Raw genomic sequence first — 13,967 nt, forward strand, 5'->3', positions numbered from 1 at the left:
TTTATTTCAGCACGTGTGTCATTGGATACCGTAAAAAGGGTTATTTATCCCAGTAAGATTTGTCCATCCGTTGCCAACTGAGCTACGCCCCTGTGGGCAAAAGAGCTATTTATCGCAGGCATGGAGTGTGGTGGAAGAATATTTTGTTTATTAATCGCCAAAAATTACACTCCATGATGAGAGTAAAAGTAGCAAATTTTCGATTGCTTAGAGTCAAATTGAAATTTAAAATTTAATTTGGTTTTTTAGTTGGTGCGGCATAGATTTTTGCAAAATTTAATTTCTTCTCTCTATATCATGAAAATAAGCAGTTTTAATTTGGTTTTTTAGCTAGTGCGGCATAGATTTTTGCAAAATTTAATTTCTTCTCTATATATCATCGTGAAAATAAGCAGTTTTAATACATTGATAAAGTAGGGGAAAATGAGAAAAAAACAATGGAATATTAGTCCCTAAAACCATTAACTTTGGCCAAAATTTGATATTTCCTATGAACTTTAAAATTAGCGTAGAATATCACAAATTTTGCACTTTGTTTGGTATTTCCCAAACTTACAAAAATAAGATACTTTCATCAAAATCTTATTTTACGTGGGCAACCGTGATACGATTTATGATATTTTAAACCACTTTTTAAGTTCATAACAAGTATGCTAAAAAATCACGTAGAAAAACACATTGATTTAATGGATATTGACATCTAATATCATGAAACTTTCAAAAAGTTGAGTTTTTCCCACGAACTTTAAAATTGGCAAATAATATCACGCACTTTACCTCGGGTTTGTTTTTTCCCACGAATGAACAAATTCATGTTATTTTAATAGATTGAAGAACAATTTTGGAGGGAGCGCTTCAAGAAAAACTATCTTCAAAGATTGAAAAACTTGAAGCTCTCAAAATTGTTGTCGAGAAATTACGAAAAAAAATCCGTATCATAATATTATTTGGGGAATTTTTTCATTCGTGGGGAAAAACAAACCCGGGGTAAAGTTCGTGATATTATTTGCCAATTTTAAAGTTTGTGAGAAAAACCCAACTTTTGAAAGTTTCATGATATTAGATGCAAATATCCCTTGATTTAATTATGTCAAGTATGATAAAAAAAGTCTCGTACGATAGTCAAATATGGTGATAGGCATGTCGTGGGAAATACCAAACAAAGTGCAAAGTTTGTGATATTCTACTCCAAATTTAAAGTTCGTGGGAAATACCAAATTTTGGCCAAAGTTCATGACTGTAGGGACCAATATCCGAAAAATAATTGAAATAGTGTAGTGGATGGTGAGACCCATAAATGATAAAGTAACAATAGAATGATAACAAAATATTCATAAATGGATATGAACTATTTCTATGGAAGGGACGAAAAAAAAGTTCAGCCAAAGGGAGTATATAATACAACACATTTTGAAAAATATATGTACTTTTGGAACGACACAGTTTTAAATACACAACCGGTAGAGTAAGAGAGATGAAAAAAGAGGTAACGTGTAATTGTTTTGACACTAAAATAATGTATCATCTCATATAGTACTCTCTCCGTCCCACTTTAGGAGTCCCGGTCACTTTTCTTCACCCGTTTTATAAAAATTATACTTCCTCCGTCCATGAAAAATAGGACACATTGTGAATGACACGGGTTTTAATGTGAAATTGGTAAAGTAAGAGAGAATGAAAAAAAGTAAGTGAGAAGTAGTGTTAGTGGAATGTGGGGTCCATAGAGAAGGGAAAAAAAGTATAAGAGAGAATGGAAAAAACTAAGGGCGTGTTCAAGTTCATAGAAATACCAAGAAATGGGCTGAAATCTTGACAAATTGTGGTGTTCAAGTTCCTTTGTTGAATTCTGTTCAGCCCTGGTATGTAATATGGGCCCGCACTATTTACCATGAAAATGTGCTGAAATCAATTCTCTCAAAATTGGTGGTTTTTAAAACCCAAGTGAAATCAGGACCGAGAATTGAAGGCAATTTTCCTTCTTTACCCCTCCAAAATTTTCGTTTTGGAGGAGGTGGTGGACTGCCAAAAAATATTGAGGGCTTTTTGGGCATTCATTGTAGATATGCCTCATATAGTTGGGCCCTACATACCCAAATCTGAACTCATATCTGGTTTCTTAAACAGCCGAAATGAAAATCTTATATGTGGGCCCTACCATCCCAAATCTCATCCAAATTAATTTATGGGCATCCCAAACCTCACAACTTGAACACGCGCCGTAAGAGAGAAGTAGTGTTAGTGGAATGTGATGTCCATATTATTAGTAAGAGATAAGTTATTGAAAACTTTCATTTTTTAAATGTGCTCTATTTTTCGTCGACAATCAAAAATGACAAATGTGCTCTATTTTTCGTTGACGGAGGGAGTAATAAATAGTTAAAGTGGATAAATGGTAAAGTAAGAGAGAAAATAATGTAGAGAATTCTCCACTTTAACTATCATTTTTATAAAACAGGTGCAGAAAAGTGATTGGGACTCCTAAAGTGGGACGAAGGGAGTAATATATATGATTATATTTATTTTTTTGCTTTAAGCTTCTAAAATTGGATGGAGCCTTATTTATTATGCGTGTCTATTGCTTAGAAGGCAATTACTATTAGTTTGATATTTTGATTAAAATTAGGGCTGAACAAAAATACCAAAATACCGAAATACCGCACTTATCGTACCAAAAAAATATCAAAAATATCGATTTTTTGGTACGGTATGATATCGTACCGAAATCTTTCGCTACGGTAACGGTATCAATTCTCCTATACCGCGGTATACCATGATATACCGAATATTTGGTATATAACGTAGAATCGGTATACTGCGGTATATCGAATCCTCGATGCATACCGAAAAATCGATACATGTTGAAATATTATATATATTACATTATACTCCCTCCGTCCAGCAATAGGAGTCCCGTTTTTCTGTTTTGGGATGTCCGGGAATAGGAGTCCCGGTTCTACTTGCCATATTTGGACAATTTAATTACCCTCCCCCTTCTTACTAATTTACACAATTGCCATAAAAAAAACACCCCTCCCCCTCATTCTCTCACCCTCACTCTCGGTCTCCCTCATTCTCTCACCCTCACTCTTGACACTCTCGGTCTCCCTCCTCCTCCCACCTCTCCCAATCGCCGCCCTCCTCCTCCTCTCCCAATCGCCGCCCTCCTCCTCCTCCTCTCCCAGTCGCCGCTCTCTGTGGAACCATAATCCACGCCTCCTCCTCTTCCTTCTCCAAATCGCCGCCTCCTTCTCCTCCTCCAAATCGCCGCTCTCTGTGTTTAATTCTTCATTTTAATGTTTTAATTTGCTAATAAGTTTCGATTTTGGATTTTGATTTGGATTTTGATTTTGATTTGGATTTCGATTTTGGATTTGGATTTCGATTTGGATTTTCAATTTGGATTTCGATTTTGGATTTTCATTTCGATTTTGGATTCTTCATTTTGGATTTCGATTTGGATTTCGATTTTGGATTCTTCATTTTGGATTCTTCATTTTCATGTCCGATTTCGATTTTGGATTCGGATTTCGATTTTGGATTCTTCATTTTCGATTTTGGATTCTTCATTTTCATGTCTGATTTTGATTTGCTGATAAATTTGGTGATAAGTTTCGATTTTAGAGGCAGTAAATTTCGAATTTTTGGAAGCCAAAATTTTAACACACTTGAGGTGGGTCCCAAATTCCACTATCACACCCCATTTATTACACACTTCAACAACTTTCTTAAAACCCGTGCCATGGAGAAATGGGACTCCAATTGCTGGACGGAGGGAGTATTTAATATATTTATATAATATAAAATAGAATTAAAAAGAAAAAATCTCCGAAAATCCTACTTTTAAATATTTTGTATATAAAAGATATTTTTTTTTTGCATAACGGTATTGCGGTATACCATACCGTGTATCGGCATACCGTAAAAGTACGGTATACCGCAATAACGGTAAGATAACGATATCAAAAATTAACGATACCGAATTAAACTTCGGTATGATATTGGTATGATATTTTGTCATACCGTAGTTTTCGGTAAGGTATGCGGTATGACGTTCTCGGTACGGTATACCGTACCGATCCACCTCTAATTAAAATTACCAACAATTTAGGATATTTTTAAAAATTCGAAATAGTTTGGAATTTAAAATGATGGTTATCAGTAAAAATTCGATGTATATTCAAGGTTTGATTTTATATTGGTTCCATCAATAATTTAGTACTATTTAAGTAGCTAATCATCGTTAAAGGAAAATGTATACACTATACATAAAATGTATGCGAAGAGGATCATTGTGCTACAAATTATAAGGTAATGTTATTAAAAGTAGCTATCTTTAAAATGACGCTGGAAATGAAGATCATTTTAACATAGTGAAAATTTTAGCAAATTATCTTACGTACAAGTATTATAGTTGCATCGCATGAAGAGGGCAAGATTAATATCACCCCAATAAATTTTGAGTACGTAGGGACGGGACGGGACGGCGCAGTTAATTCCGAAGAAACAGAGTTGCATAATAGGGCAAGATTAATTTTCGATGGTCGTATCTCATTTTTGCCACCACTCAATGCTACCTTTTCAAATCATTGTCAAAATTCATATTCACGGAACAAGTTTCCAAACCTTTTTCAAATCACCAAATTTCTTTGTAGTTGCATGCATTCATCATTAACATTTTACATATTTTTCTTGGATATACTATGATTCGCAGAATGTAGTTTACATATTTTTATCGTAGATCCTAGAACAAAATTTGAAATTTTACAAATGAAGAGTGTTCCTAAGCCCAAAATTATAAAAATAAGAAAGATCACATGCTAAGCCCAATCTTCTTTCTAGCTACATCATTTGATTTTCTCTCCTCAAGCCACATGTAATACGAGCAACAAAATACGAAACAAAGATTATACTTATACACATAAAATAAATACTAGTAGTATTAACCCCCAAAACATTATTTCGTTTATTCAAATTTATTTGTAAATACGAAACATTATTATTTGCGTATTTCTACAAATCCTAGGTCCCCCCCCCCCCGCTCTAAAATTCAACACTATACATCAACGACCTCTCACCTTAACCAACTCCATATAACGAAAAGAAGGAAATGATTAACTATAATTTACGTATCACGTGTTTATAATATTCGGTTAAAATAATGTTTTATAAGAACTTTAGATATTTAATAATAAATACAATTATTCTTTTAATTATTTGGAAGTGCGAATTTGGTTGGAACAGCAGTAGGGGCATATAAGTCATTTCAGATGGTGCTGCCGCTGCGGCAGTGATGAGAGTGCCGCTGCCATTTAAGCAGATTCCGAGCTCAACCATTTCCACACTTCGATCCCTAAATCATCTCTCACTCATTTCTTCACAGCTCCACCACTTCCATCTCCTTCCCTTTTCCATTTTTTTTCACTTCTCTCTCTCTTCGCAAATGCTTGAATTTCCACTTGTTCAATAAATTTTCCTCTACTTTTCACACAACTGGTATAATTTTTGCGCTCTGAATATTTTATGTTGTGCTTTTCACTTGAAGAAAACATCTATGCGCTTAGCCATTTGTATCTACATGTTTGCGTAGAGAAACTAGGGTTTTCTGCATTTACAGTTTGCTCCTAAAAATTTCTTCTCCGCGTCCAGAAAACGGCTTCTGGAATTCAGCGTCAATCGGTCTTTTGTGATAAACATCGCTTCTTTTTCTCCCTTTAATTTTGGTCTCTCTTCAACTTTTGAGTTTTTTTTTATTGTTCATCTTCATTCGAAAAATCACCTTCTTGAGAATCAAAAAATAACTGCCCAGTCATCATTTGAAAAACATGTTGGTTGATTCAATATCGTGAGTAGAAAAAAACATACCTTCTGTTTCAGATTTTCCAGGCTTCGCAGCTTTATTGTTTTCTCTCTCTCTCTCTCTCTACTGTATGAATACGTGCTGCATGGAGTGTTGTACCGTTCAATTTTCATAAGGAAAATAATTAATTTTCCCCGTATTGTCTGCTGCGATTACTATAAGAGCATTTGCACCTTTCTGATCTTAACCGCACCATTAATGAGTTACTACTAATGGAAATTTTGTTCCCAATCATGTTTCCTCACTTCCCATTAAACCAAAATCGCCAACCCCAGTGTTAATTTGTATCACTCTCTTGATTATTCTTCTGCACCCTCAACTTAAGATTATAGTATTATATTTTCATCAGATTTTAGTTTCTTGATCAACGTGTTTTGTGCTGAATGTTGACAGACGATGGTGATAGAGACCTACTACAGGAAACGCTCAAAGAAAGCCCATCAGCACTGCATGGTTCCCTTTCTCTCTCTATAGCGCTTTCTGTCTGTTATTTTGTGTCCCACATTATATCTCACGCGCTGCCGAAAATAGTAATCTTTTCAGCTCAAGGCTCTGAGAATCATACATTTTGTTTTGCTTGGAATAACCGTGTGCATGGCGTGTGTATTGTCACTATTACTAAGATACATACCCAAAATCATTAAAATGCCAAATCTCTTTCTTTCATCATTATGCTTGCTTAACACATGAGTGCGGAGTATAATATATATAACCATTTTTTTTATCAATTACACGTGGATTTGAAAATTGCAAAATGAATTTAAATCCCAATTTTAAAGAGTTTGTTTAAAACCCAGTTTTTTAATTGAAATCTTGAGTTTATCTTGCATGGGCTGCAAAAACATGTGTATGGTTAATAACTTTAGTACTATAAACATTCTATGTTATGCCATGTTTAATCAAAATAGGGAGTTCACTGCCAAAATTACAAAAGGACTAAACATTAATTACGATGCAGGAAATGGACCAAAAAGATGCTGTGCACGGCAGCGTTGCTGCAGCAGAGCCGCGCTGTACTCTTCTGCTTGAAGGTAGGTACCAGTATATACGTGTTTCTATTTTACCTTTACTTACCTTTGCAGCTAAAATAGTCGTTGAGGATAAACAAACATAAATCTTTATATGTGCAGATAGCCAGTTCTTGATTGGGGGTGGTGGAAATAAATCCCCTATAGAAAACTATATGAAAGAGGGTTATCTTTACGAGATTGATCACGCTCAGTTACCCCCACGAACCCCAGCTCACCTCCGCTCCATCCGAGTTGCTATGGCAAGAAATATGATTTCACCAATAAATTATAGTCACCAAAAAGCAACTAATTAGTACTCCATACATTTAATGTTACTATATGTTATTTAATGTTAATGAGTAATGTTTTGGAACTTAAGGTCTGCGAGAATACGGAGGTGAATGTGGCAGTGAGGTATCCAAGCATGGAGTCGCTAAAAGCATTCTTCAACTACAGCTTGAGAGAGTCTCATCCTACTTTGGATGAGAAGTTTGTGATGGGGTCAGCGCTGGCGGCAAGAGTGCTTGTTCGGATAGTTCCGGCTGAGGTCTTCATGGAGCAGAAGAGTTGGATTGCTTTCTGGCTGATTGCACAAAGGAAAGGAAGTAGCTGTCTATCTGAGGCACTCAAGGGGAGTGGGATGGTGACATGGGGGATAAGAAGGCAAGTTAAGTATTTGGGTAGGCATAAGGAGAGTGTTGATAATAATGATGTTTATGTTGATCAGAACTCATCTTCGAGTTTTGTCACTGGAGTTGAGGAATCTCAGATGGGATTATTAGCTACTGGTGATGATGGGGAATTTAGGGAAGATGGCCAGAAACATGAAGATGGTGACTATGCAGAGCGAGAGGAAGATATGGAAAATTGTGATGATCAGGAAAATGCAGAGGATGAAGAAGAAGAGGAGGAAGAGGAAGAAGAAGAGGAAGAAGAGGAGGAGAAGATCAAGGTTGAGGAGATTAATGAGAACATGAACAGAAAGAGGTACTCTTTTAGGAATTTGAGCATAAGGAAAACGAAGAAACCAAAGCTTGAGATCAGAAAGCAAAAGCAAAATCAGATGCAGAAGAAGAATCAGATCAAGAAAATCAAGGGTAGTAAGAAATCAAGGGGATCACTCATTCAAAGAGATCCAAAAGATCGTTGGTCTACTCAAAGGTAGATATGAATTAGGGGGCATATTCTATTTAAGTTATCTGGCTGTTTCTACATCATTAATTTGCTAGTTTTATTGATCAAAGCAAGAAAATGTGAAGGTACAAGCTTGCGGAGCAAAATCTTTTGGAGGTGATGAAGTCAAAGGGAGCAACAGCTGAGAAACCGATCTTGAGGCCTCAACTGAGAGCAGAAGCAAGAAAGAGGATAGGCGATACAGGACTGCTTGACCATCTCCTGAAGCATATGGCTGGAAAGCTTGCTCCAGGAGGCCAGGAGAGGTTCAGGAGGCGGCATAATCCTGACGGAGCAATGGAGTATTGGTTGGAATGCGCTAATCTTGTTAACATCAGGAGGGATGCTGGGGTGACTGACCCCTATTGGGTGCCACCACCTGGTTGGAAACTTGGTGATTCCCCAACTCAGGACCCTATATGTGCTAGAGAGTTGAAGCTGCTTAGGGGTGATGTTTCAAAAATTAAAAGGTGGAAAATGTTAAGTACATGATTGTTTGATGATGCACTTAATCTTAGTACTCACTTTTAATAATATTTGGTTTCTTCAACAGAAGTTTGGAACTGATGGCAACAAAGATGCAGTTGGAGGAGGAAGTTGGAAAGTTGAGAAGGTGAGGATATATTTATCCTGCATAAGTATAATATAGTAAAAGAGTAATGCAATTTTGTTTTAAATCACTGACTATAATTAACATGACTGTAGGGAGATTGGTGAAATTTGTTACAAGAAAAAGCAACAAGAAAATCAATCATTCACTGAAGAATCAAACAAGTGTGACATAAGTCAAAAGCTGGATCAGCTTACGGCTTCTTTTGAATCCTTAAAACAAGATTTTAGCTGTGTGCACCTTTCAGAGGTATAGTTAATGTATACCGTTTAGCTTCAGTAAGTTGATCAACAAGTTGTGTACCTTGAACTAAACATTATATATGGTGTTTTGATATTTTAGGAAAAGTACAAGGAACAATTGATGACCATCTCTGATTTTGTGAAAGACGTTGAGGTATGTATTAAATGAAGGGCTAATTAATGCCTTGAGATATCATCTAGATTTGAAGACAGTAAGTTATTGTCAGTTGCAAAACAATTTATAGCTATAAACGAAAACAAGACTGCTTGTTAGACTTAGAGATAGACTCATAGACCTGTTCTTCATCTTCATATTAGTAGTTAATTATGCCATTTGTTATGCATGGAAATCTTGAAACAGGGAAAATTTGAGAAGCTAGCTCCAAATGTGACCGAAACAGAAAAAGCAGGGTCTTCATTAATGATAGTGGGGATGGGAGAGAAAACGGCATTGGAGAGCAAAGAAGAGCAAGTACAAGATGCATCAAGTGCAGGTGGTGAGGGGAAAAAATTACAGTTAGCGGAAAAAGCAGCAAAGATAGAAAGGCTGAAGAGTGGTTTCAGAATCTGCAAGCCCCAGGGCACTTTCCTGTGGCCAAACAACAACAACAGCAGCAGTTTTGTGAAGGTCCAAGTTGAGGTTCCCACCCCTCCTTCAGTTTCCTCTTCCACCGTGCCACCTCAGCTTCCCTACCACTATCAGCCACCACCACCATCACCATCCATAGTCAAACCCTTGGCTGAAAAACGTGCAGTCAAAGTTACAATCTCCAACTCTCCTGCTTAAGTCAATCTAAGTCATGTAAGCAGTCACGTTAATTTTGAGCTATGCAACAAATTCTTGATCTTGAAATGTTATCCTTTTTTTTTTCTGTACAGCACAAGGTTTCTGCAAATAGACCAGCGTAGGAGAGTGGTGGTGGTTATACAGAGACGGCAACGAGCTGCTCTGAGGTAGGAAGCTGGTTGGCACTGCCTACTACTCTCAAGTCTGCATCTGATGATTCCAGCCATGGTTGAATCCATAATATATGTACTTACATATATATTCTGCTTAGCTTTCTTTCTTGCACAGTCAATACAAAAAAAATATGGTTCTGGATGGGGATTGGATATGCCATTAGGCATTCACATATCAATCACTTGACATATGGGAGATGTATAAACGTCCTGCTAGTATATTTTTCGATTATTTTGAGACATTTATTTTCGATCTTAGTATATTAATTAATTTGCCTACAGACGTTCATGATTAATTAAGTGAGTTTAATATATTAGTGCACCACCTTCTTATTGAAAATGTGTAACATATATAGATTTGTGGCTTTAGAGAAATAAAATGACTTCGACTAATTTAATCTTCAAGTGTTCACCATGTTGATTCGAATTCGCGCAAGTTCATCAAATTTTGATGTGCGTATTCGCAAGGTCAATATTATCAAGTTTATGCGTACAAATTCAGGAAAATGCATACATCAAATTATGGAATATACAAAAAAAATTTAGACAATATAATAAACTTTTGTACTCCTATTTAATTCTATTAGTTTATTAATTGATTAAACGCTATTAATATTGATAAGCAATTAGGACTAATATAAAACAAAATAATTCAATCGATTGACCTCGCATAAACTTTATTTATTGATTAAACACTATATTAAAAATCAATTTTTCAGTTCAATTTAATTTGGTAGAGAAAACCGAAACGAAAACTGAATGTTCAATAAGTGACCAAGGGAGACGCAGGCTGGTGAGGGAGTATATTTCTCATTTGTTTTCCTTTTAGTAATCTTCATAGTTATATTACGTACGTATGTTCGTTAAAATTTAATGAAATTGAAAATTTAAGTATCCAAAATAGCAAGACATTAAATTTTATTTAAATAAATCAAAATTGGGTTGACACTAAATTTTATTTTATTTTATTTTTTGCTTTGAACTTCTGAAATTGGATGGAGTCTCATTTATTATGCGTTTACACTGAAAAACATGCGTTTGCCGGGACTAAAACCGGGTCTACTACTCATACTATAGTTTATCATATGTTAATTTTCGAATGGTTGATTTATCAGAAAATAAAACGATGTTACTCAAGATTCTCGATACGCAACAGAATTGCCGATGCCGTATATGAAAAAGTAAATACATACCTATAAATTTCTAAACTACAGCATCTAGCGTTTGTAGTCCAACGGTTAGGATAATTGCCTTCCAAGCAATAGACCCGGGTTCGACTCCCGGCAAACGCATGTGTACACTAATTTTTTTTACATTTTTGTAGTCATAAAATATTTCAATCCAACACAAAAAATTTATACCTGAATTAGAAAAGATAACAAACCAGTATCATATACACATATACTCCTATTATGGTGAATTATACATTGATACAAGCATTGGTTTTGTTCTGGTTGGGGTGCTAATGCGTGTCGTTTTTGTGCAGATTGTGAAGAATGTACAAGGATGCCGACGACAAAAATATACAAACCGAGTAGCTCAACAAGTCCAGCCCTGTTGCTATGGTTACCATCTTGCTCCTTTCGAACATTTTCACCAAAAGGATCATCACTATCACATGCCCTACTTTCGTCTTGAGCTCGTCCAGCGAACTGATCTTCATCCACTGCGGCCTCTCCTGCATCCCCATACCGTTCTTAATTACAACCACCCAAATCCAAACCCATAAAGGGCACTAGGATGCTACCTTCAAAGCAAACATTCCAAACAAGGAAGACCCTTTCAGTGCGCGATCCATGCTAGGAGGTACATCCGGAGGCACGTTTGAAATGAATAGTCCGTACAAGCCCATTGCAAATATTAGCATCACAGTCCCAGCAAGATATACATCTGGATTAAACAGAAACTAAAGAATATATCAGAAAAAAGGCAGATTTGGAATACATATAATCATGTGTCCTTAAAACTCATATGCGAGATGGAGCTTGGAAACTCAACACTCGTTCTCATGATTTTGTTACGCCCAGATGATTGTATCACTTAGACTCATATGTAAACAAGGAAGCAAAAGTATGTGTGGAGTCACAATACATGAGTGGATACTGGTGTGCCGGGATTGAGGCATGAGAGGGACAATATTTGATCATATATAAGAAAAAACTGCAGAAAATAGGATAAAGATCCAAAATGGGAAGTTTTTAATGGATAAGTAGAATTCATAATATGAGTTAGAGTTAATGCCTCGAGATGGACATGAAACATTATGAAATAATTATATATTTGAAAATTATAGATTTGCAATACTGAGAACTTCAAGAAACTCACCAATAGCTTCAACCAATCTCAGAACCATTTTGCCAGTATGGATTCCTTTGACACAGCTTGTCCAGTACACTTTGTATGCATCAAATATGTAGACACACCCCTACAAAAATTTAGACTGGTCTCATGCATATCTTGTTAAATTTGCTGATTTACATTGAACAAAAAAAAGAAAATTTATGTTAAATCAAGAAATAAACGAAAAAGTCTTCACTGATGCTATGATAAGAGTTTTGGATTCAGGTTAAATTCCATCTTATATAGAAGAATTTGTATCACATGTAAGTCAAGTCAACCACTCCTCCTGTCCCCAATATAAAAGCCCTTTCGGTAATTCACGAGGATTAAGAATGACCTTGAAAAGTAAATTATAAGTATAAATAAATCTTCTATGACACCCCTAATGTTTATGCAACAAAACAGAACTCCCCTTTCCTAGTTAGAGATACGAGGCTTCTTCAACCAGAGACCAAATCCAAATAAAGGAAGGCAAGAGAAGCCTAGGATGAATATTAACCGTGTCGCAACCATATCGATATGTGATTTGCTTTTCAGTTCGATACTATTTTGCATCTGGACACAATTCACCGTTACAATCATTCTGCACCAGGAATAGCTAGCTTATAAACCACTAGAATGTTCCTGGGAAGTTCTAAGCTACCAACAAGCTAGTTTGCTGAATAGATTAGACTAAATACCGCGTACAGAATTTTTGAGGTATAATATTAGTACTGTTTTCTACCTAATAAATTAGGGGAGGGGAGCAAGCAATTCATTGAAGAATCATTACATTGAGAAAGCACAGCAGAGAGCCTGCCAACGATCCTCCTATCGCTAGAAGTGCAAGAAAACGGAAGTCAAATATCACCTGCATAGGCATATAAAAGAAGGAATCATCAGAATTTGTCACCACAATTCACCATATTAGGAAGGATCATCAGAATGCAGAGCTGATCATCACTATCTCTGTATTTTACATATTTTTACCAGAACAAACTCCAGAAAAACAATATTGATTCAAACGCAACTTTAATTTCTATTTTGATACTGCTTTTATTAGGCTAGGGTTAAGATGGAGTTGATATGAATTCAAGCATAGCAATAGCAATGCAAACGCACTTCCAAAACACAACTAAAGTACAAAAACAGAATTCAACCGATTAATAATTGAGGAATTTGACTTACTCTTTCAATCGTAGATTCCGTAGACTGTAAAAATCGTACGACGGGGTCTCCGTTTAGGCCTGCGAAGGCATAGTTGTAGGGCAATTCTGGCTGTTTCGGAGACGAGTCTTTTCCGAGAACAGAAAAAGTTTGAGTTGTTGCAGCTGGCGTAGACTCTTGAGAAGCTGATGGCGATGGGTTGGAAGAAGAAGAGGGAGATGGAGGAGGAGGAGGAGGAGGGCTTAGTGAAGCAAGTGAAGGTAAAAATAGTCTGGGGACTTTTTTAGGGGATTTAGGAGTGAATAGGTGAAGGGAGATGGGGTTGGGTGAAAGGAAAGATGAGAGCAACGCCATTGAATAAAAAATTGGGAGTGGCCGCCGATTCTCGATTCCGTGAAAAACAAGTGTTTTTTTTTGTGGACGGGAAAAGAAGAAGAAAATCAGTTGTCATGGCGCGGGAGCCCGGACCCCACTCCAACGGTAATCCCATTTCGTTTTTTTTTTTAATTTCCAATTGTAAATCCCACTTCAACATTTATTTCTTTTAACCCCGGTGGTTTAATGGCTAGCCTATATAGGATAAATGATGTTTTCCTAACTACTCTCTCTGTATCCCATTTTTAGTCCAT

General features: G+C 36.2%; 3 protein-coding genes and 1 non-coding gene across 4 annotated transcripts; 3 read left to right on the top strand and 1 right to left on the bottom strand.

Annotated features, from left to right (window-relative positions):
• The first annotated feature begins 5,409 nt into the window (after positions 1–5,409).
• On the top strand, positions 5,410–7,181 carry LOC121757795. Its single transcript, XM_042153279.1, has 4 exons — positions 5,410–5,493; positions 6,251–6,310; positions 6,816–6,888; positions 6,988–7,181. Exons 2-4 carry the CDS (start codon positions 6,254–6,256, stop codon positions 7,179–7,181), a joined length of 324 nt encoding a protein of 107 aa, XP_042009213.1. The 5' UTR covers positions 5,410–5,493; positions 6,251–6,253.
• A 41-nt stretch (positions 7,182–7,222) lies between these two features.
• On the top strand, positions 7,223–10,059 carry LOC121757796 (protein DYAD-like). Its single transcript, XM_042153280.1, has 7 exons — positions 7,223–8,028; positions 8,127–8,510; positions 8,594–8,653; positions 8,746–8,899; positions 8,993–9,046; positions 9,254–9,694; positions 9,772–10,059. The coding sequence occupies exons 1-6, from the start codon at positions 7,223–7,225 to the stop codon at positions 9,677–9,679; spliced, it is 1,884 nt and encodes a 627-aa protein (XP_042009214.1). The 3' UTR covers positions 9,680–9,694; positions 9,772–10,059.
• Positions 10,060–11,072: 1,013 nt separating this feature from the next.
• Positions 11,073–11,144, top strand: TRNAG-UCC. Its single transcript has one exon. It is a non-coding gene; the product is annotated as a tRNA-Gly (tRNA).
• Positions 11,145–11,184: 40 nt separating this feature from the next.
• On the bottom strand, positions 11,185–13,737 carry LOC121756974. Its single transcript, XM_042152417.1, has 5 exons — positions 13,360–13,737; positions 12,965–13,042; positions 12,178–12,277; positions 11,600–11,742; positions 11,185–11,530 (listed from the first exon to the last, which is right to left on the bottom strand). Exons 1-5 carry the CDS (start codon positions 13,690–13,692, stop codon positions 11,315–11,317), a joined length of 870 nt encoding a protein of 289 aa, XP_042008351.1. The 5' UTR covers positions 13,693–13,737; the 3' UTR covers positions 11,185–11,314.
• Between the last annotated feature and the right edge of the window lie 230 nt (positions 13,738–13,967).

Source organism: Salvia splendens, chromosome 12 (genome assembly GCF_004379255.2).
Source record: "Salvia splendens isolate huo1 chromosome 12, SspV2, whole genome shotgun sequence".
In the NCBI taxonomy this organism is placed as follows: Eukaryota; Viridiplantae; Streptophyta; class Magnoliopsida; order Lamiales; family Lamiaceae; genus Salvia; species Salvia splendens.

Bases quoted from the DNA above. Each gene is read 5' to 3' on its own strand.
- LOC121756974 (XM_042152417.1), bottom strand. From the start codon at position 13,692: ATGGCGTTGCTCTCATCTTTCCTTTCACCCAACCCCATCTCCCTTCAC. The intron at 13,043-13,359 runs GTAAGTCAAATT...ATGCCTATGCAG, and splicing joins CGGAATCTACGATTGAAAGA to GTGATATTTGACTTCCGTTT. The intron at 11,743-12,177 runs GTGAGTTTCTTG...TGTTTAATCCAG, and splicing joins GAGATTGGTTGAAGCTATTG to ATGTATATCTTGCTGGGACT.
- LOC121757796 (XM_042153280.1), top strand. From the start codon at position 7,223: ATGAGTAATGTTTTGGAACTTAAGGTCTGCGAGAATACGGAGGTGAAT. The intron at 8,654-8,745 runs GTGAGGATATAT...ACATGACTGTAG, and splicing joins GAAGTTGGAAAGTTGAGAAG to GGAGATTGGTGAAATTTGTT. The intron at 8,900-8,992 runs GTATAGTTAATG...TTGATATTTTAG, and splicing joins GCTGTGTGCACCTTTCAGAG to GAAAAGTACAAGGAACAATT.
- LOC121757795 (XM_042153279.1), top strand. From the start codon at position 6,254: ATGGTGATAGAGACCTACTACAGGAAACGCTCAAAGAAAGCCCATCAG. The intron at 6,311-6,815 runs GTTCCCTTTCTC...ATTACGATGCAG, and splicing joins AAGCCCATCAGCACTGCATG to GAAATGGACCAAAAAGATGC. The intron at 6,889-6,987 runs GTAGGTACCAGT...TTATATGTGCAG, and splicing joins CTGTACTCTTCTGCTTGAAG to ATAGCCAGTTCTTGATTGGG.